This window comes from Macaca thibetana, chromosome 10 (genome assembly GCF_024542745.1).
Source record: "Macaca thibetana thibetana isolate TM-01 chromosome 10, ASM2454274v1, whole genome shotgun sequence".
Taxonomy (NCBI): Eukaryota; Metazoa; Chordata; class Mammalia; order Primates; family Cercopithecidae; genus Macaca; species Macaca thibetana.
Genome location: NC_065587.1, coordinates 9,727,913 through 9,748,930, shown reverse-complemented (window position 1 = coordinate 9,748,930; position 21,018 = coordinate 9,727,913). Strand labels below are relative to the sequence as shown.

Genomic DNA, 21,018 nt, shown 5'->3' with positions numbered 1-21,018 from the left:
CCAAGATGAATCTTATATTTTCTTTATCCTTTGTTACTATGGTGAATGACAGTTTATAGATGTTCTGGTGTCCCCTAGATTCGTGGGATTATCCCAACTTGATGATGGTTTTTGAGACTTTGGTTTGCACTCTTTAAAGAGTCTTGTTTCTGTGTCCATGAAGAAGGTTGGCCTGTGTTTTTTTATATTGGCCATGTGTAATTTTTATAATATTATTTCTGGTTTTTTTAGAAGTATTTGTGTTAGCTTGAAATTGTCTTTTTCTTGAACGTTTGGTGTAGGGCATGCCTGTAAACAGTTCGGATATGGTGCTTTCTTTATGGAAAGATTAACCAAGGATTTATTTTCTTTAGTAGTAGTAGGATTACAGTGGTCTGGCTTCCCATGTGGTTTTCTTTTAAACTTTTATAAATGGGAAATTTCAATGTAATAGAATATATTATAAAGAAATCCCATGTGCCTGTTACCCAGCTTCAAGTTTACTAGTATACCACCCTTCCACCCTTTTTTTGCTGGAGTATTTTAAAGCAAATCCTAACCATGTCATTTCACCAGAAATATTTCAGTGTGTATCTTTTATGCCATTGTTGTAGTCAATAAAGTTAATGATTTCTTAATATCACCCATTACTCAGTCTGTACTTAAATATGCCTTACTCTCATTTCAAAATGTTTTTATAGTTGGCTTGTTTGAATGAGGATTCCACCTCCCAGCTTACGCTATGAATTTGTTGGAGAAACTGGGACATTCCATATCCTATATTATTTCTTTTTTTGCTAAGGTTTGAGTATTTTCTCTGGAATGTATTTGTTTTGTATATTTTCATTTTTTTGTATAAAGTTGATAATAGTATTGCTTTGTCTTTTAATTTTCCTTTTTTCTTAACCTTCTTGAAGTTCATCTTTTGTTACTGCAAAAAACTAACTTCTAGTTTTGGTAATGCTGTTATATTCGTATTTTCTCTTTCATTTATGCTTTTATCTTTGTCTTCTTCCTATAAATACTATTTTTCTCATATAATTTGTATACTTAATTCACTATTTTTAAGCAACCTCAGGAGACTCACTGGAGAATTCATTAATTTTTAACTTTATTTTCTAACATAGGCCTTTAGGTTTTGAAATATATTTTTTATTACTCAATTTCCTTTGTGATTTCTGCTGTAACTTACCACTGCCTGCTTTTAAAATTTCTAAAGTGAAGATTTTTTTTGCCCTCTATGTTCACTATGCTAATGATAAAATATTTTCTTGGATACTCCAAGGGAAAAGTAAAAATCGCAAGTAAAGTATGATCTCAGTTTTGTAAATCACATAAATATAAGGAAATAAAGAACTATATCAGTATATTAAGCAGTCATTTTTGAATAGTGAGTTTAAGTCAGTTTTGTTACACATTTGGGTGGTGGTGGTGATTGGTTGTGGTGGTGGTGGTGGTGGTGGTGGTGGTGGTGGTGGTGGTGGTGGTTTGAGATAGGATCTCCCTCTGTCACCCAGGCTAGAGTCACCTAAGCTGCCGTGATCCTCCTCCTTCAGCCTCTGTAGTAGCTGGGACAGGCACATGCCACCAGGCCTGGCTAAGTTTTGTATTTTTTTGTACAGTTTGGTTTTCGCCATGTTGCCCAGGCTGGTCTCCTGAGCTCGAGCCATCTGCCCTCCTCAGCTTCACAAAGTGCTGGGATTACAGGTGTGAGCCAAAGTACTCAGCCTTGTGACACATTTTTGATGGAGGAGCCCATATGATATTTTAAAAGGAAAGTAATTCTGTAAAACTCGGGACTCTAAATCATGCCCTGAGATCTTGGGATACAATTTGGTTTAGTTCGTATATGATCATGTGCTTACTATGTTACGCTGTAGGCAAGGAGTTGGTGTATAAGTGGTAAAACATGTCCTTCCCAAAGAGCGCATGAGTGGAGTGAGGGGTGGTCACAAGGGATGGCAGGGGGAGGAGAGGAGGCAAACCCGGAGATAATTTCATTGACATGATAAAATGCTGTAAGATATAGAAGGAGCAGGACTGGGAAGGAAAGAAAAAAAAAAACAAGAATAGGAAGGGCACATACAGAAAGAGTCATACTTAGGAACCAAGATTGATTGGATCCAGTAGACCATTAAGAAAATATTTTGTCTTCAAGGGATGGACTGTTTTTTAAGAGGCTAATAGCTGTAGAGTTTTTGTTGTTGTTAGTAGACAGGGTCTCACAGTGTTGCCCAGACTTGATGTGAATTCCTGGGCTCAAGCTATCCTCTTGCCTCAGCCTCCTGAGTAGCTGGAACTATAGGTGTGTACCACTGTGCCCAGCTCCCAGTAATGCCTCTTTAATGTGAAAACTACTGTAGAGAATTAAAAGGGAAGAAAACTCAAATAATTTCTATAATAGGTTAATACTGTCAGTAGGTCAATATTGAGTAATTTTGTTCCCCCAGGGGACGTTTGGTGATGTCTGGAGACAGTTTTGATTGTCACAATTGGGATATGGGTGCTACTGGCATAAGTAGAAAGACCAGGAGTCTCCTGATGATACTCGAGGGCGCACGACAATCCCCCTCCACCCACAACGAAGAATTATCACACAGCTCAAAATGTTAATAGTGCCAAGGTTAAGAAACTCTGCATTAATCTATACTTAGCACCCTGTTTTGTTTGTTTGTTCTTTATTGAGACAGGGTCTTGCTCTGTCACCCAGGCTGGAGTGCAGTTGTGCAGTTAGAGCTCACTACAACCTCAAATTCCTGGACTCCAGTAATGCTCCCACCTTAGCCTCCTGAATAGCTAGGACTATAGCCTAGTGCCACCCCACCCAGCTAACTTTATTATTTCTAGAGACAGGGTCTTGCTGTGTTGGTCTGGGCTGAAGAATTCCTCCTGCCTTGGCCTCCCAGAGTACTGAGATTACAGATGTGAACCACCAGGGCTAGTCTAGCACTGTTCTTGATAGGGGTGGTTTGGATGGTGAAGGAGCCAGAGGCATGGTTTTGTACCCTATTCTGGCTAGATTTTGGTTAAGGAAAGCTATTCTGTAGGCTACAGGTCAAAAACCCAGCCTGTTGAGTGCCTACTTTGAGACAGGTACTATATAGGAACTTGGTAAAAATGGTGGATAGCCCTCTGCTTAACTGGAGCACACACTGAATGTTCCACAAATGACGGGTCTTTTGTATCAGTTGTCTGTCTTTATGTATTACAATATTTAAAATTTTTTTTTCCCATCCTGAGTTTAGTTTGTGTAGAGATAAGTTATTTTAACTGTTCTTCTAAGGAACTTGGGAATATTAATACAGCTTAATTGCATTTCTTTTTTCCATGACGGTGGATACAAACCTTTAGCTGGCAACCCATGTAATAATGGGTGTTGTGTTTTTTTTTTTTTAACTAAAAATAAAACTTTATTTCAATTATTATGCTAATTCTATAACATTATTTAGAATGCTAGGGTTTTTTTTTTAATTTATACTTTAAGCTTTGGGATATATGTCAGAACATGCAGGTTCGTTACATAGGTATATACGTGCCATGGTGATTTGCTACACCCATCAATCTGTCATCTACATTAGGTATTTGTCCTAATGCTATCCTCCCTAGCCCCCCACTCCCCGACAGGCCCTGGTGTGTGATGTTCACCTCTCTGTGTCCATGTGTTCGCTCTCCTACTTACGAGTGAGAACATGCGGTGTTTGGTTTTCTTTTCCTATGTTATTTTGCTGAGAATGATGATTTCCAGCTTCATCCTTGTCCCTGCAAAGGACATTAACTCATCCTTTTTTATGGCTGCGTAGTATTCCATGGTGTATATGTGCCACATTTTCTTTATCCAGTCTATCATTGATGGGGGGTGTTGTACTTTCAATCCCTTTATTCCTTGGTCTTAGTTTAGGTACAGTTCTTAAGTGTTTTAAGTCTGTTGAGGTAACCAAATATCCCCTCAATTTAAAAAATCTATACAATTGTTTTGGTATGACCTAAAAAACTACGATACAAATAATATATAGGGCTGCGTGTGGTGGCTCACGCCTGTATCCCAGCACTTTGGAAGGCCGACGCGGACAGATAGCTTCAGCTCAGGAGTTCAAGACCAGCCAGGTCAACATGTCAAGCCCCACCTCTATTAAAAATACAAAATTTAGCCAGGTGTGGTGGTGTGCACCTGTGGTTGCAGCTACTTGGGAGGCTGAGATGGTAGAATCACTTGAACCTGTGGATGGAGGTTACAGTGAGCCAAAATTGCACCACTGCACTCCAGCCTGGGCAACAGAGCAAGACCCTGTCTCAAACAAATAGAAAAACGTGGAGTGAGGTTTGGAAATGATACTTAATGCTTATTAAGAACAAAATATAGGGCAGTTTTTAAATTTTGGTTTGTCATACTTTGACCTTTATGTTTTCCCTTTGCTTTTAGATTTTGGCTCTCTGTTTGACTTGGAGCACGACTTACCAGATGAATTAATCAACTCTACAGAATTGGGACTAACCAATGGTGGTGATATTAATCAGCTTCAGACAAGTCTTGGCATAGTACAAGATGCAGCTTCTAAACATAAACAGCTATCAGAATTGCTGCGATCTGGTAGTTCCCCTAACCTCAATATGGGAGTTGGTGGCCCAGGTCAAGTCATGGCCAGCCAGGCCCAGCAAAACAGTCCTGGATTAGGTTTGATAAATAGCATGGTGAAAAGCCCAATGACACAGGCAGGCTTGACTTCTCCCAACATGGGGATGGGCACTAGTGGACCAAATCAGGGTCCCACGCAGTCAACAGGTATGATGAACAGTCCAGTAAATCAGCCTGCCATGGGAATGAACACAGGGATGAATGCTGGCATGAATCCTGGAATGTTGGCTGCAGGCAATGGACAAGGGATAATGCCTAATCAAGTCATGAACGGTTCAATTGGAGCAGGCCGAGGGCGACAGAATATGCAGTACCCAAACCCAGGCATGGGAAGTGCTGGCAACTTACTGACTGAGCCTCTTCAGCAGGGCTCTCCCCAGATGGGAGGACAAACAGGATTGAGAGGCCCCCAGCCTCTTAAGGTAAGTACAGTTATGGTTTGTGTGCACAATTGGCACACATGTGAGTATTGCCATGATGGATGGAGGGTTTGCCTTACATTGTATAGCAGTTTCCACATACTACACGACAGGAATTTACTGTGGGCTGTCATAAGTTTTAAGAAGTGCCTGTATTAAATTTAAGTAAAACATTTATTTTACAACTGGTATTCTATAACTTCATACTTCCAAATGATTGCTGGCTAATGCTGGTTCTCACTGGCACAAGTATTGGAATGTTTTTATCTCATTTCCAAGTCCAGTTTAGCCTTGTAGCCTCCTTATAAAATTACAGTTTGGAGATGGATGGCATTACACTATCTTCAGATGGAGACTCCATTTGTTCCTATTGCTTTGACTCTCCTTGGTTTTCAAGAGAGACATTTATTCTAAGAAACGTATTAACTGGTATTTTTCTTTATTGGTTGATGGAAGTTAAGGTGCATTTGTTTATATGACACCTCAACAGTGTAGATGTTTCAGTGAACCAGAACTTGGCCAAAGACTTCTGTTAGCTTAGAGAATGCTAAGTATATTATTTAAAATACTTTAAACTCTTTAAATGTGTACCCTGTATACATAAATAAGACGTAATCACACATACTTCAGTGCTTATTTCTCCATATTTTTCTTTACATATTTTATCCGTTTTTCTTAAAATGGGATCACACTATGGTTGCCAGTGCCTGGCATGATGGCTTCACTTGGAAGATTAAGTTGGAGATAGGTACGATTTCCACAAGGAGTCAGGAGCAAGTTTTCTCTGTAACAGGAATAATTTGAACAGATATCAGGACTTCTGAGTTCCTGAGAATATTGGGTGCAGTGGCTCATGCCTATAATCCCAGCACTTTGGGAGGCCAAGGCAGGAGGATCTCTTGCACCTAGGAGTTACAGACCAACCAGGTAGCATTGACCCCCATCTTCTATTTAAGGGGGAAAAAAAAAAAAGAACCTTGATGGTGACAGAGACTGCAAATGTGAATTGAAGACAGATGGGAAAACTTGTGTTGGGGGAAACTGAGATGACATGTAGGAATTCAGAAGCCTTAAATGTTTTTTTTGCTACAAGAATATTGACAAGTTAGGATTCTGTTTTAGCATTCCTGCTTTGTAGATTCTCGCTTTCTGCCCCTCACCCCCTGCCACTTATTTTTTTGTTTGTTTGTTTGTTTTTGAGACAGAGTCTTGTTGTGCTGCCCAGGCTGGAGTGCACTGGCTTAATCATGGCTTACTGCAGCCTCAACCTGCCAGGCTCAAACAATCTTCTCTCCTCAGCCTCCCGAGTAGCTGGAACTAAAGGCATGCACCACCACGCCTGGCTGATTTTTTTTTTTTTTTTTTTTTTTTTTTTTTTTTTTAAATAAGAGATGGGGCCGGGCGCGGTGGCTCAAGCCTGTAATCCCAGCACTTTGGGAGGCCGAGACGGGCGGATCACGAGTTCAGGAGATCGAGACCATCCTGGCTAACACGGTGAAACCCCGTCTCTACTAATATACAAAAAAAATTAGCCGGGCGAGGTGGCGGGCGCCTGTACTCCCAGCTACTCGGGAGGCTGAGGCAGGAGAATGGCGTGAACCCGGGAGGCGGGGCTTGCAGTGAGCTGAGATCCGGCCACTGCACTCCAGCCTGGGTGACAGAGCCAGACTCCGTCTAAAAAAAAAAAAAAAAAAAAAAAAGAGATGGGGTGGGGTCTCACTACGTTGCTCAGGCTAATCTCAAACTCCTTCTGGGCTCAAGTGATCCTCTTGTCTCAGCCTCCCAAAGTACCAGGATTACAGGTGTGAGCCACTGCACCCAGCCTCTGACACTTTTAGATTGCCGTGTCAGTGTAGCTTACTTAAAATATTTGGAGTGAGAAAAGAAACAATAAGGTAAATTATTAAGTACCTTTTCTGGAATCTAGGAACATAGCTATGAAGAGATAAAGTCCTTGCCACCAATTCTGCTATGGAGAGGAGGGATGCCAGACTTAAAATAAACCCTCCCTGGTGGACAAAATACTTAAGGGTTAAAGTAGTGAATGAATTTACTTCATGTAACCTACTTTCTACTGTGCACATAAGATACGAATTTTAGAGTATGCCAGGTAAGTGCTATGGAGAAAAATAAAGTAAGGAAAGGCTCATTGACAACTACTTGGGGGTGTGGCACTATTACGGTTGTAATCTAAATTTATTTCAGAAAATGGGTTTATATAAAAGTGAACAAAACAAAAATTCCTGTCCTTGTGGAGCTTGTGTTTTGATATGAAGGAGGAATTCAAATTTTAAACTTCTGTTAAATGATATTTTATTTCCTTATTTTATGTTTATTAGAGTCTTGCTGTTGCCAGTGCTGGAGTGCAGTGGTGTGATCTTGTATCACTGCAACCTCTGCCTCCTGGGTTCAGGCAGTTCTCCTGCCTCAGCTTCCAAGTAGCTGGGACCACAGGCATGTGCCACCATGCCTGGCTAATTTTTGTATTTTTAGTAGAGAAAGGGTTTCACCACGTTGCCCAGGCTCATTGTGAACTCCTGACCTCAAGTGATCTGCCCATCTTGGCCTCCCAAAGTGCTGCTGGGACTATAGGCATGAGCCACCGTGCCCGGACCTATTTCCTTATTTTAAAGTGAGCCTGCCTATATTGATATTTTGTAAAGTACTTATATCAGTGTTGGACAAATGAGGGAGATTTAAATGTTTAATAAATTTTTTTTTTTTTTTTTTTTTTTTTTTGAGACGGAGTCTCGCTCTGCCGCCCAGGCTGGAGTGCAGTGGCCGGATCTCAGCTCACTGCAAGCTCCGCCTCCTGGGTTCATGCCATTCTCCTGCCTCAGCCTCCCGAGTAGCTGGGACTACAGGCGCCCGCCACCTCGCCCGGCTAGTTTTTTGTATTTTTTAGTAGAAACGGGGTTTCACCGTGTCAGCCAGGGTGGTCTCGATCTCCTGACCTGGTGATCCGCCCATCTCTGCCTCCCAAAGTGCTGGGATTACAGGCTTGAGCCACCGCGCCCGGCCTTTTTTTTTTTTAAGTAACAAATACACTTTTAATTGATCTCAGATAAAAACTACTCAGGGAAGGTCAGTGATCGTTTTAGCCTCTAATCTGTTAGAGCTGTATGGTGGGCAGCCTTGAGTAGCTGGGCTAACTGGTTATTTTCCGGAATTCCCACCATCCGCGGTATTAGAAAAAACAAGGCATTGTCTCAGTTTAGGAGAAACACATGGCCTAGTAACCAAATCCAGTCACTCATATCCCGTATTTTTTTCTTTAGCTCTTCTACTTTGTTGATGTAAGCTTTCATGGCATCTTCCTTGGTAGTCCCTTTCAGCTCATTCCAGGCATCCCACTTGGCCTTGCCCGTGAAGTCCAACATCCTGGGCCGTTCTGTATTTACGTCACCCACGGTTGCTTGTTTGTAGCGGCCATAGATGAACAGCATCTCATCATCAGCTGGCTTGGTCTTAAGGTGCTTAACCTCCTCTGCAGCTTTCTCAAACTCAGCCTGAGACATCCTGGCCGCCTTGCAAGAACTCCAGGGAGACCGTGGAGGAGGCGAGGACCAGGAAACGATCGCTCCTGTTTAATTAATTTAAAAAAAAAATTTAAGTTATGTAGGTTTAGGATAAGATAACCACTTAAGGCTGGGTACAGCAGTTCACACCTAGAATCATTCCAGACCAGCCCCAGCTGGTGAGACCTCCATCTCTCCCAAAAAAAAAATTATCCTGGTGTCATGGCACACCCACACCAGCAGTTGCCCTTCCACTGTACCAAGTCCTAAAATTATCTTGTAGAGTGAATTATACTCATTACGTTTCTTCTAAAACTCCTAAGACTCATGATATTTAAGAATTAGGACTTAAGGTATGAGGAAGTTTTCAGTGAGACTGGATGACTGTAAGCCTGTTGGCAAATGACATCAGCTTTTGCACACAGTTCTTTTCATGGAGGAATCTGTGGTTCAGGATGTGCAGGCAGGTGGTGATGTTACTACTACAGCTGTCTTCCAAAAGTCTGACCCATGGTGATTTATGGGAAGAAACTTGGATCATACTGCCTTTTACCCCAATCTTTAGATTCAGCATAAACTAATCAAAGCCAAAATGTTTTTAAGTTACTTTTGTTTTCGAGACAGGATCTCTTTCTGTCACCCAGGCTGGAGTGCAGTGGCACCATCACAGCTCACTTGCAGCCTTGATCTCCCAGGCTTAAGCGATCCTCCTACCTCAGCCACCTAAGTAGCTGGTATTACAGGGACTGCCATGCCCTGCCAGTTATTTTTTTTTTTTTTTTTTTTTTTTTTTTTTTTGAGACGGAGTCTTGCTCTGTCCCCCAGGCTGGAGCGCAGTGGCCGGATCTCAGCTCACTGCAAGCTCCGCCTCCCAGGTTTACGCCATTCTCCTGCCTCAGCCTCCCGAGTAGCTGGGACTACAGGCGCCCGCCGCCTCACCCGGCTAGTTTTTTGTATTTTTTAGTAGAGACGGGGTTTCACCGTTTTAGCCAGGATGGTCTCGATCTCCTGACCTCGTGATCCGCCCGTCTCGTGCCAGTTATTTTTATTTTTGTTGAGACAGGGTCTCACTATGTTGTCCTGGCTGTTCTCAGCCTCCTGGCATCAAGCAATCCACCTACCTTGGTCTTCCAAAGTGCTCAGATTACAGACAGGAGCCACTGAGCCTGGCCACATTTTTTTTCAAGAAGAAAAAATAGGCATGGCTCAGTGGCTCACGTCTGTATTCCTACCACTTTGGGAGGCTGAAGTGGGAGGATCTCTTGAAGCCAGAAGTTAGATGTGCCCGGGCAACATAATGAGACCCCATCTCTACTTTTCTTTTTTCCAAAAAAGAACAGTTGTCTGCAGGACCCATTTCTTGTAGCTGCCTAGAACAGTGTGTGGCTTCTTCACCCTCTGTCTTTTTAGTTGAGGTAGCTATTTGTATGGTGGTAGGTCATTGGCCATCTGGAGCATATTAGCTATGGAGAAAGAAACAAGATCAAAAAACTATAGTGTAGCAGAAATTAAGTACAAAATATTCCTTATTACATTTAGTGTGGGGAGTAAAGAAGTGGGGCTCAGGAGATAGAAGGGGCAATGATCTGGAGGTTGGTTGTTATTTTATTTTCTAACTCTTCAACAGATCTCTGTGGGAGATGGAAAAACAAAAACTAGAGAATCTTTTTTGGTCACAGTGACCAAAAGTGTCAGGAAGAAATTACTGCCAGCTGATCTCAGCAATCAGTGTAGTCTGTGTATTTGAACCCATAGTCTGCCCATAGAGGAGCTTGGAGTTTCCAGGTAATGCATCATGATTAAGGGAACAAGCAGTGTCAGGAACTGGTTGAAATTCAGTTGGTCTAGGCAGGCAAGGCATGCAATCATGAAGGACCAAATTGGGGAAATATTTGGATAAAGACATTACATTTATTAACAAGAGACAACAAGGCAGCTTAGAAATTCCAGCATTTTGTTGATTCAGATAATAGGACTCTTGAGGGCATAATTTATTGTCTGTCTTGCGGGTTCTGTGATAGAATGACTTTGATGTTATGTCTATCATGAATTTTCATGCTAATAAGAAACAGGTGAAACAACTCCCCCATGTATAGGTATGCATATTATTGGAGCCACATTAGATAAATACTAGTACTTTAAAAAAGAAAAACATAGGCAGCAGCAGCACTTGCAGCCAGATTTGTAACTACCAAAAGTAGCCTGGACTTGATTTAAACCTGTTTCTGCATTCTGTTGCCTCTGCAGTCTTTTTGGCAAGAAGGTCCCCTCCCCTCCCCTCCCCTCCCCTCCACCTCTGCTCTTCGACAGAGTTTCACTCTTGTCACCCAGGCTGGAGTGCAATGGCGCAATCTTGGCTCACTGCATCCTCTGCCTCCCAGGTTTAAGTGATTCTTCTGCCTCAGTCTCCCGAGTAGCTGGGATTACAGGTGTGTGCCACCACGCCCAGATAATTTTTGTATTAGTAGAGACAGGGTTTCACCATGTTGGCCAGGCTGGTCTCAAACTCCTGACCTCAGGTGATCCATCCACCTCTGCCTCTCAAAGTGCTGGTATTACAGGCGTGAGCCCCTGCGCTTGGCCAAGAAATTATTTTCTCTGAATGCTTCTCATTTCAGGCCACCTCATTCTTTTATGCTTCCATCAAACTGCCACTTGTAAAGTACTTGTAAATCATTCTTGTAAATTACTTACCTTAGTCTCTGAATTTCATCTGGAAAATGAAAATGTTCAACTTTTTTTTTTTTTCATTTTTTTGGTAATAGCATAAAGAAGATTAAAAATTTTTTGTCGGCCGGGCGTGGTGGCTCACGCCTGTAATCCCAGCACTTTGGGAGGCCGAGACGGGCGGATCACGAGGTCAGGAGATCGAGACCATCCTGGCTAACATGGTGAAACCCCGTCTCTACTAAAAATAAAAAAATTAGCCGGGCGTGGTGGCGGGCGCCCGTAGTCCCAACTACTTGGGAGGCTGAGGCAGGAGAATGGCGTGAACCCGGGAGGTGGAGCTTGCAGTGAGCCAAAATCGCGCCACTGCACTCCAGCCTGGGCGACAGAGCGAGACTCCGTCTCAAAAAAAAAAAAAAAAAATTTTTTTGTCTTTTTTAAAATAGAGGCAAACTGCCAAACCAATAAAGATGTCATATTTATATAGATTTGCAGAGTATAGATACTGCATATGATTTAAAGAATAAATTTTAGGCCAGGCATGGTGGGAGATAACTGGAATCCCAGCACTTAGGCAGAAGGATTGCTTGAGGCTAGGCGTTCAGTCAACTCCTGGACAACATCTCTACAAAAATAAAAGTGAAAATTAGCTGGGCATGGTGGTGCAGCCTTGTAGTCCCACCTACATGGGAGGCTGAGATGGGAGAATTGCTTGAGCCCAGAGGTTAAGAATTACAGTGAGCTGTGATAATGCGACTGCACTCCAGCCTAGGCAACAGAGGCTGAGGTGGGAGGATCTCTTGAAGCCAGAAGTTAGATGTGCCCGGGCAACATAATGAGACCCCATCTCTACTTTTCTTTTTTCCAAAAAAGAACAGTTGTCTGCAGGACCCATTTCTTGTAGCTACCTAGAACTGTGTATGGCTTCTTCACCCTCTGTCTTTTTAGTTGAGGTAGCTATTTGTATGGTGGTACCATACAAATAGAGTGAGACCCTGTCTTTTTATAGAAAATTTAAAAGAAAAAGATTTTATCAAGAGCTCTGTACCTGTCTAAAACAGATGCTTCACAGAGGTAGTAACATTTGAAATTATAAGGATGAGTAGAATCTGCAGGTGTTTCTTAGTTAGGTTGTACTATCTAACCAACAGAAAATGCCTCTCTGTGAACTTGGTGTTTATTTCCAGGTTAGCATTAAGGAGTCAAATAGGAAAGGAAGCGTGCTACTGTTCAGTTGTAGGGAAAAGGAAAAGCTTGAGGCAAATGCTGGAGGCTCAAGGAGCATGATACTTTCAGATTTTAAAAAATCAGTATGGGAAATATATAAGATACCATAGGTAGGTAGTCAGACTTCATAAAGACTTTGGTATACGTACTGTGGGATTGATTTTTTTCTTTTATAGAGGCAGGTGAAAACAGAGGACAGGCAAACCTGTTGTCCACAGTCTGTACAAGCACTGGGATAGGTTTGAGTTGAGACAGTCACAGTAGGTAGGAATACATGGGAAGGATTTTAGTGTGCATGTGTGCTTTTACAGGTAGAATTGAAGGACCCTTTGACTGGTCTTGGCAGACAGAGAAGTCTGGTATGAATCCTTTACTTGAGCAGTAGCTATAGCATCTTGAGTTATTCTGAGTGCTTGCTGAATGTTTTTTTTGTTTTGTTTTGTTCTGTTTTTTTGAGATGGAGTCTTGCTCTGCCGCTCAGGCTGGAGTGCCATGGCATGATCTCCGCTCACTGCAAGCTCCACCTCCCGGGTTCACGCCATTCTCCTGCCTCAGCTTCCCAAGTAGCTGGGACTACAGACGCCCACCACCGCGGCTGGCTAAGTTTTTTTGTATTTTTAGTAGAGACGGGGTTTCACCATGGTCTCGATCTCCTGACCTCGTGATCCGCCCGCCTCGGCCTCCCAAAGTACTGGGATTACAGGCGTGAGCCCCTGTGCCCAGCTACTCAATGTTTCTAGTAGTGATGTTGACTTATAGTTGGGATCCTCTATGTAATTTGACAGAAGAGGCGGGTGGCTTCAAACCTTATGTTTGGGATAGAAAGTTGACCCCGTTTTGAATTATTTAAAATAATTAATTTGAAAGATTAATGAAAATGCATTTTTATAATTTTAATTATCAGTAAAATGTTTGACCTTTGAATAATCAATGCTGTTTTTCAATTATTATTATAGTATATTGGCTCCAGGTGAACTTAAATATAGACAAGAAACTACTTTTTAAAGTACATAGGGAGCTGACACAGTGGCTGATGCCTGTAATCCTAGCACTTTGGAAGGCCGAGGTGGGCAGATCACTTGAGGTCAGGAGTTCGAGGCCAGCCTGGCCAACATGGTGAAACCCCGTACTGACTGAAAGTAAAAAAATTAGCTGAGCATGGTGGCGCACACCTGTAGTCCCAGCTACTCAGGCTGAGGCAGGAGAACCGCTTGAACCCAGGAGGCAGAGGTTGAAGTGAGCCAAGATTTGCCCCACTGCACTCCAGCCTGGGCGACAGAGCAAGACTTCATCTCAAAAACAGAAAAGTACATCAGGGTTGCAAAATCAAATGACCTGAAGGGCCAAGCAGGTGACTTAATAGAACAGCTAGGTTTAAAACAGTAAGGAATGGTGTGGAGTCTGGACTTTCACATGCTCTATGTAAAGGAGTCAGAATCAGAAGTTTAAAAAAACCACTGTTATCAGTGTCCCTATACAAAAAAGACATATTCCCAAACCCTCTGTTTTCTACTTTCTATATAAACAAAATACAGGAATTATTCAAATGAGGCCGAGCGTGGTGGCTCACACCTATAATCCCAGCACTTTGGAAAGCTGAGGTAGAAGGATTGCTAGACCCCAGGAGATTGAGACCAGCCTGGGCAACATGGCAAGACCCTGTCTCTATTTTTTAATAGTCAAAAAAAAAAAAAAGAAAAGAAAATAAGAAAACATTCAAATGCTTGAGCATGACAAAGGGGTTAGATGGCTTATTAAGTTGAATTTGCCAAATAGCATCATGTATGACTTAATGGAAATGAATGGCAAACCTTGTTTAGCAGATTAGAATTAAATGAAGATGATTAAAAGTATTTCTAAAACATCTTTATTTCAAATATTTACGAAAATAGCGCTGTAAATTTACCATACCCAAGGCCCCTAAATCTGAATTTTGATCTTAATCTTGAAAATGTATTGTCATTAGCATATTTTGTATGGTGGGTTTTTTTGTTTGTTTGTTTCTGTTTTGGAGACAGCGTCTCACTCTGTTGCCTAGGCTGGAGTGCAGTGGCCTGATCACTTTTGCAGCCTTGACCTCCCAGGCTTAGGTGATCCTCCTGCCTCAGCCTCCTGAGTAGCTGGGACCACAGGCACATGCCACCACATCCAGCTTTTCTTTTTTTTTTTTTTTTTTTTTTTCTTTTCTTTCTTTTTTTTTTTTTTTTGAGATGGAGTTGCACTCTGTCGCCCAGGCTGGAGTGCAGTGGCACAATCTCGGCTCGCTGCAAGCTCCACCTCCCGGGTTCACTCCATTCTCCTGCCTCAGCCTCCCAAGTAGCTGGGACTACAGGTACCCGCCACCACGCCCGGCTAATTTTGTGTATTTTTAGTAGAGACGGGGTTTCACCATGTTAGCCAGGATGGTCTTGATCTGACTTCATGATCCACTTGCCTCAGCCTCCCAAAGTGTTGGGATTACAGGCGTGAGCCGCCGTGCCGGACTGGTTTTTTTGTTTGTTTGTTTGTCTTTGTTTTTTTGTATTTTGGTACAGATGGGGTTTCACCATGTTCCCCAGGCTGTTAGCAAACTCCTCGCCTCAAGAAACCCTCCTGCCTTGGCCTCCCAAAATGGTGGGATTACAGGTGTGAGTCGCCAGGCCCGCCACTAGGTCCATTGCGATCATAGTTCCCTACAACCTCTACCTCCCAGGCTTAACTGATCTCCCACTTTAGCCTTCCAATTAGCTGGGACTACTGGCATGCGCCACCAGGCCCAGCTGATTTTTGTATTTTTTAGTAGTTCTGGGGTTTTGCCACGTTGCCCAGGCTGTAGTGTGTTTTCTAATAGAAGCTGAGAATTTCCTTTGAAACTGTTTGTGAACTAGGAAGTAAAACCAGAAAAGGAGTAATAGTGTCTTAAATTTTATTCCTCATTTTGTTTTCTTTTGTTTCTTACTCTTAGATGGGAATGATGAACAACCCCAATCCTTACGGTTCACCATACACTCAGAATCCTGGACAGCAGATTGGAGCCAGTGGCCTTGGTCTCCAGATTCAGACAAAGACTGTACTATCAAATAACTTATCTCCATTTGCTATGGACAAAAAGACAGTTCCTGGTGGAGGAATGCCCAACATGGTGAGTACTAATCCATTACAGACTTGTTTTCAAACTGGCATTTTGACAAAACAATTGTGTTAAACTTTCACCCTTCTATTATATAAACCGGGGTTTGTACCCACTAGGATCCTAAATTGATATGTAATCATCATCCCTGTGAGGAGGCTTGTGCTTCCTTTCCATTTCTTGTGGTTTTTTGTTCCTTGTGGTTATTGATCAGTGAGCGTGTTGATCCAAACAGGAGTAAGTGGACTGCTACGTTGAAGTTTTAGGGGCCTGCCATTCAGCAGCTTGGTCTTGTATTTCCATAGGATGCGAAAGTGGAACCTTTCTCTTTTGGGGGAAGGACTCTCTGGCAAAGGATTCGAACTCTCAGTGACCATATTTATCGATATTATTTGATTCTACTACACAAAAGTAAATTCCCTCTTAAAAGTAATGTATTTTTTTAAACAGTGATTTTTGTTACATAAAGTTTTCAGAAACTTCTAGTGTTGTTTCTGAACAACACTCAAATTACTAATTGTAAATGTGTCTGCATTCAACTTTGGAAAAAATTGTCTGAAAAAATGATCTTTCAGATGTTTTAGTTTTGTCCTTTGTGTCATTATGTTTATGGACTGCCTATATTTCAGATACTCTGCCAAGTACTAGAGCTATACAGATGAATGAAACATGTCATCTCTATTCTGAGAAATGTTCCCTTTTTTTTTTTTTTTCTTTGAGACGGAGTTTCACTCTTGTTGCCCAGGCTGGAGTGCAGTGGTGTGATCTCGGCTCACTGCATCCTCCACCTCTTGGGTTCAAGCAATTCTCCTGCCTCAGCCTTCTGAGTAGCTGGGGTTACAGGCATGTGTTGTCATGCCCGGCTAACTTTGTATTTTTAGTAGAGACAGGGTTTCTGCATGTTGGTCAGGCTGATCTTGAACTCCCGACCTCAGGTGGTCCACCCCCCTCAGCCTCCCAAAGTGCTAGGGTTACAGGCGTGAGACACCATGCCCGGCCTGAAATATTCACTTTTTAATTTAAAAAACTAAATTTCTCCCAGAGTTTAGCGAAACTAGTTTTTCACCAATCTGAAAGACCCCTTTGCCGAGTCTCCTGAGGAGTTCATTGCTCTTTAAAACCTAATTTGGGTGTGCTTTTAACTACAGACACCTTCTCACCCTTCCCTCTCCCACTGGAGTTTACCATGGCCTTTTCTTTGCTTTTACTCTCTGTGTATTATACATACTTACATCACTTCATAATGTCATTTTTTTCTTACTAAATCGAGCTTCTTAAAGGTAGGAGCCTTGGTTTATGAATTCCCTATGTCGAAAAATGGAGTCTGGCTTATAGTAGACTAACCATAAAGGTTTTAATTGAAAATATGCACATCTCTATGACTCCTACCATTAAATATATTGTTATATCTCTCAGGGTCAACAACCAGCCCCGCAGGTCCAGCAGCCAGGCCTGGTGACTCCAGTTGCCCAAGGGATGGGTTCTGGAGCACATACAGCTGATCCAGAGAAGCGCAAGCTCATCCAGCAGCAACTTGTTCTCCTTTTGCATGCTCACAAGTGCCAGCGCCGGGAGCAGGCCAATGGGGAAGTGAGGCAGTGCAACCTTCCCCACTGTCGCACAATGAAGAATGTCCTAAACCACATGACACACTGCCAGTCAGGCAAGTCTTGCCAAGGTAAGTGGATTCACAGGGTTACTGTACTTAACAATTAATTTTTACAGTCAGGGAGAAGAAGGAAAATGTGATCAAGTCTATTCTGTGGTGATGGATATGTTTAGTACCTTAATGGTAGTGATGGTGTCTATGTATGTACAAAGTCACCAAAATGTATACATTAGAACAGGTGTGTTGGCTCACACTTCTAATTCCAGTACTTTGGTAGGCCAAGTGGGGAGGATTGCTTGAGGCCAAAAGTTTGAGATCAGCCTGGACAACATAGAAAGACCTCTCCAGGCATGATGCCCCTGTAGTCCTAGCTAAGGGACTAAGAAGACTGAGAAAGGAGGATTGCTTGAGCCCAGGAAGTCAAGGCTGCAGGGTGCTATGATTGCACCACCGTACTCCAGCCTGGGTGACAATGTGAGACCATGTCTTTAAAGAAAAGGCTGGGCACGGTGGCTCATGACTGTCATCCCAGCACTTTGGGAGACTGAGGTGGGCAGATCACTTGAGGTCAGGAGTTCAAGACCAGCCTGGGCAATATGGTGAAACTTTGTCTCTACAAAAAATACTAAAGAACATCAGCCAGGTGTCTGGGTGTGTGTCTGTAGTCCCAGCTACTTCGGAGACTGAGGTGGGAGGATGGCTTGAGCGCAAGAGGCAGGGGTTGCTGTGATTCGACATCATACCACTGCACTCCAGCCTGGACGATAAAGCCAAACCCTATTTCAAAAAAACAAAGTGTGTAGGCCGGGCGCGGTGGCTCAAGCCTGTAATCCCAGCACTTTGGGAGGCCGAGACGGGTGGATCACGAGGTCAGGAGATCGAGACCATCCTGGCGAACACGGTGAAACCCCGTCTCTACTAAAAAAATACAAAAAACTAGCCGGGTGAGTTGGCGGGCGCCTGTAATCCCAGCTACTCGGGAGGCTGAGGCAGGAGAATGGCGTAAACCCGGGAGGCGGAGCTTGCAGTGAGCTGAGATCCGGCCACTGCGCTCCAGCCCCGGCGACGGAGCGAGACTCCGTCTCAAAAAAAAAAAAAAAAAAAAAAAAAAAAAAAAAAAAAAAAAAAAGTGTGCATAAATATGTGCAATTTTTAAATTTTATTTATTTATTTTTTTTGAGACAGAGTCTTGCCCTGTTGCCCAGGCTGGAGTATGGTGGTGCCATCTCGGCTCACTGCAGACTCCACCTCCCGGGTTCACATCATTCTCCTGCCTCAGCCTCCCGGGTAGCTGGGACTACAGTCACCTGCCACCACGCCCGGCTAATTTTTTGTATTTTTAGTAGAGACACGGTTTCACCGTGTTGGCTAGGATGGTCTCGATCTCCTGACCTCGTGGTCTGCTTGCCTTGGCCTCCCAAAGTGCTGGGATTACAGGCATGAGCCACTGCACCTGGCCAGTATGTGCAACTTAAAAAATATTTATACCTCAAAGCATTTTAAAAATTCCATTGACTAAATGCATCATCCCGGTTAACTCACTCAGTAGAAGTCGTCTTGGCTGCGTCCATTCTGTGGCAATTATGGATAAAGCTGCCATAAACAAAATCAATTTTGAGACTCCTTTACTGGTAGTGACATTATTTTAGGAAATGATAAAAACACAGTATCTTTTTTTTTTTTTTTTTTTTTTTTTTTTTTTGAGAGATGGAGTCTCGCCCTGTCACCTAGACTGGAGTACAGTGGCACAATCTCGGCTCACTGCAAGCTCCGCCTCCTGGGTTCACACCATTCTCCTACCTCAGCCTCCTGAGTAGCTGGGACTACAGGCACCCGCGATGACACCTGGCTAATTTTTTTTGTATTTTTGGTAGAGACAGGGTTTCTCTGTGTTAGCTAGGATGGTATCGATCTCCTGACCTCGCGATCCGCCTTTCTCGGCCTCCCAAAGTGCTGGGATTACAGGCGTGAGCCACTGCGCCCAGCCAAAACACGGTATCATTTTTGTGAGCATGTATCTAAGGATATGGGAAGAGAAGAAATTTCAAAGGTTTTCCCATGTGGTGATCCTCATAGACTTTGATTTTTTTTTGCCCCAGCATAGCATACTTTAAATGTTATTGAGGGTTTGCTGTCATGTAAGCAAGTGTTCAGTTTAATACAATTTGCTAGAATCATTTTTACCCCATCTAATACAGTTTGTGTGGAGTCATTAAAAAGTGTTCATGTGTGTCGTACCATTGATTTAGAGTACATTTGCTTAGAATAAAGTAGGTTGTATAGTATGATGAAAAATGAGGACTCTAGAGCGAGACTGCTTGAGGTTGAATCTCACTTTGAGTACTCTCTGATTTTGTGCAAATTGCTTACCCATTCTTTTTGCCTTTCTTGACTGTAAATTCTGAGTATTAATAAGAGCTACCTTACAGGACTGTTGAGAAGATGAAATAAGTGAATGCATTTATATTACTTATTAAGTGGTCAACAAGTTAGCTATTATTAATGTAAAAACATAACCTGCTCTTAAAAACAACAAAAAAAATTTTTTCTTCTCTTTAGTGGCACACTGTGCATCTTCTCGACAAATCATTTCACACTGGAAGAATTGTACAAGACATGACTGTCCTGTGTGTCTGCCCCTCAAAAATGCTGGTGATAAGAGAAATCAACAGCGTAAGTGATGAAATCTTTTGAAAGTTTATATGAAAAGTTTTTAAAGTCTCACTAGTGCCATTTATAGTACTACTTGATTACGTGAGGGACCTGTGGTATTGTACTATGTTGAGTAAATGTTTTTTTCCCTTTTAATTTTTCTGCTTCCCTCATATTAGTGCATAGAATTGAACTGCTTAGGGAATTTGAGGCTACAGTGAGCTATGGTCATGCTGCTGCACTTCAGCCTGAGTGATGGAGTGAGAACCTGCTTCTATTTAAAAAAAAAAACAAAAAAAAAACAGTGCAGTGGCTCACGCCTGTCATCCCAACAATTTTGGAGGCCAAGGCAAGAGGATTCCTTGAGGCCAGGCAACTTAGCGAGACCTTGTATCTTCCAAAAACTTTAAAAAGTAACTGTGTGTGGTGTGTGCCTGGCTGAGATGAGAGGATTGCTTGAATCCAGGAGTTGGAGGCTGCAGTGAGCTATGATTGTACCACATCAGTCCAGCCTGGGTGACACAGTGATACCCTGTCTAAAAAGAAAAGAAAGAACTAAACACTGCTTAACATCTAAAATAAGATCCAGTAACTCTCAATATTCATTCTTTTTACAAGCAGCAATAGGTAAATTTATGTTCTGCTTTGAACGTATGAAAATTTAAAGACTGTTGCTTTCTCATTGGGCAAGTTACTCTTTTATACTTGTGATCTAAACGTTCCAGTACTTGGAAATTATTTTAAAAAGAAAAAAATTGAGATTATTTTTATAATATTGGGATAGAGGAGAACTTTTTTTTTAAGAGAAAAGATGACTAACATTTTAAAAGCATAACTACCACATCTGTGTAGCAACAAAAATTTAATCTTTTAGGGTTAAAGGACAAATTTGGGAAGTATTGTACAGCATTTGAAAATGGAATTAAATTTTATAACAAGAATTGGGAATAGAAAATAGACAATTCACCAGAGGCGGGAGGAGAGAAGGGAACTCCCAATATAATTCACTATTAAGAAGAGAAATAAGGTACCATTTCTCTCCTGTCGTGTTGGCAGAAATGATGCTGCTGGGTGTTGGCAGTTGAATGGCTCTAAAGCATTTGATAGGAACTTTAATAAAGCCCTTTGGGAAGGCTGTTGGGCATCAGAATCAAAAGTCTTTTATGCCAGTGGTCCCCCTTTACGAATCAGTTCTGCATCTAGAA

The 21,018-nt window shown here is 42.3% G+C and overlaps 2 protein-coding genes across 3 annotated transcripts in view; one reads left to right on the top strand and one right to left on the bottom strand.

Annotated features, from left to right (window-relative positions):
• Positions 1-21,018, top strand: part of EP300 (E1A binding protein p300) — a 92,449-nt gene that overhangs the window by 19,765 nt on the left and 51,666 nt on the right. For both annotated transcript variants that reach the window (XM_050805796.1, XM_050805797.1), the window contains exons 2-5: positions 4,400-5,034; positions 15,388-15,564; positions 16,969-17,230; positions 19,721-19,834. In XM_050805796.1, coding sequence (XP_050661753.1) covers positions 4,400-5,034; positions 15,388-15,564; positions 16,969-17,230; positions 19,721-19,834 — 1,188 coding nt within the window. The remainder of the gene's footprint in view (positions 1-4,399; positions 5,035-15,387; positions 15,565-16,968; positions 17,231-19,720; positions 19,835-21,018) is intronic.
• LOC126963677 (acyl-CoA-binding protein-like) lies at positions 8,059-8,611 on the bottom strand. Its single transcript, XM_050806159.1, has one exon. The coding sequence runs from the start codon at positions 8,547-8,549 to the stop codon at positions 8,241-8,243; it is 309 nt and encodes a 102-aa protein (XP_050662116.1). The 5' UTR covers positions 8,550-8,611; the 3' UTR covers positions 8,059-8,240.

Coding starts and splice junctions, on each gene's coding strand:
- LOC126963677 (XM_050806159.1), bottom strand. CDS start 8,549: ATGTCTCAGGCTGAGTTTGAGAAAGCTGCAGAGGAGGTTAAGCACCTT.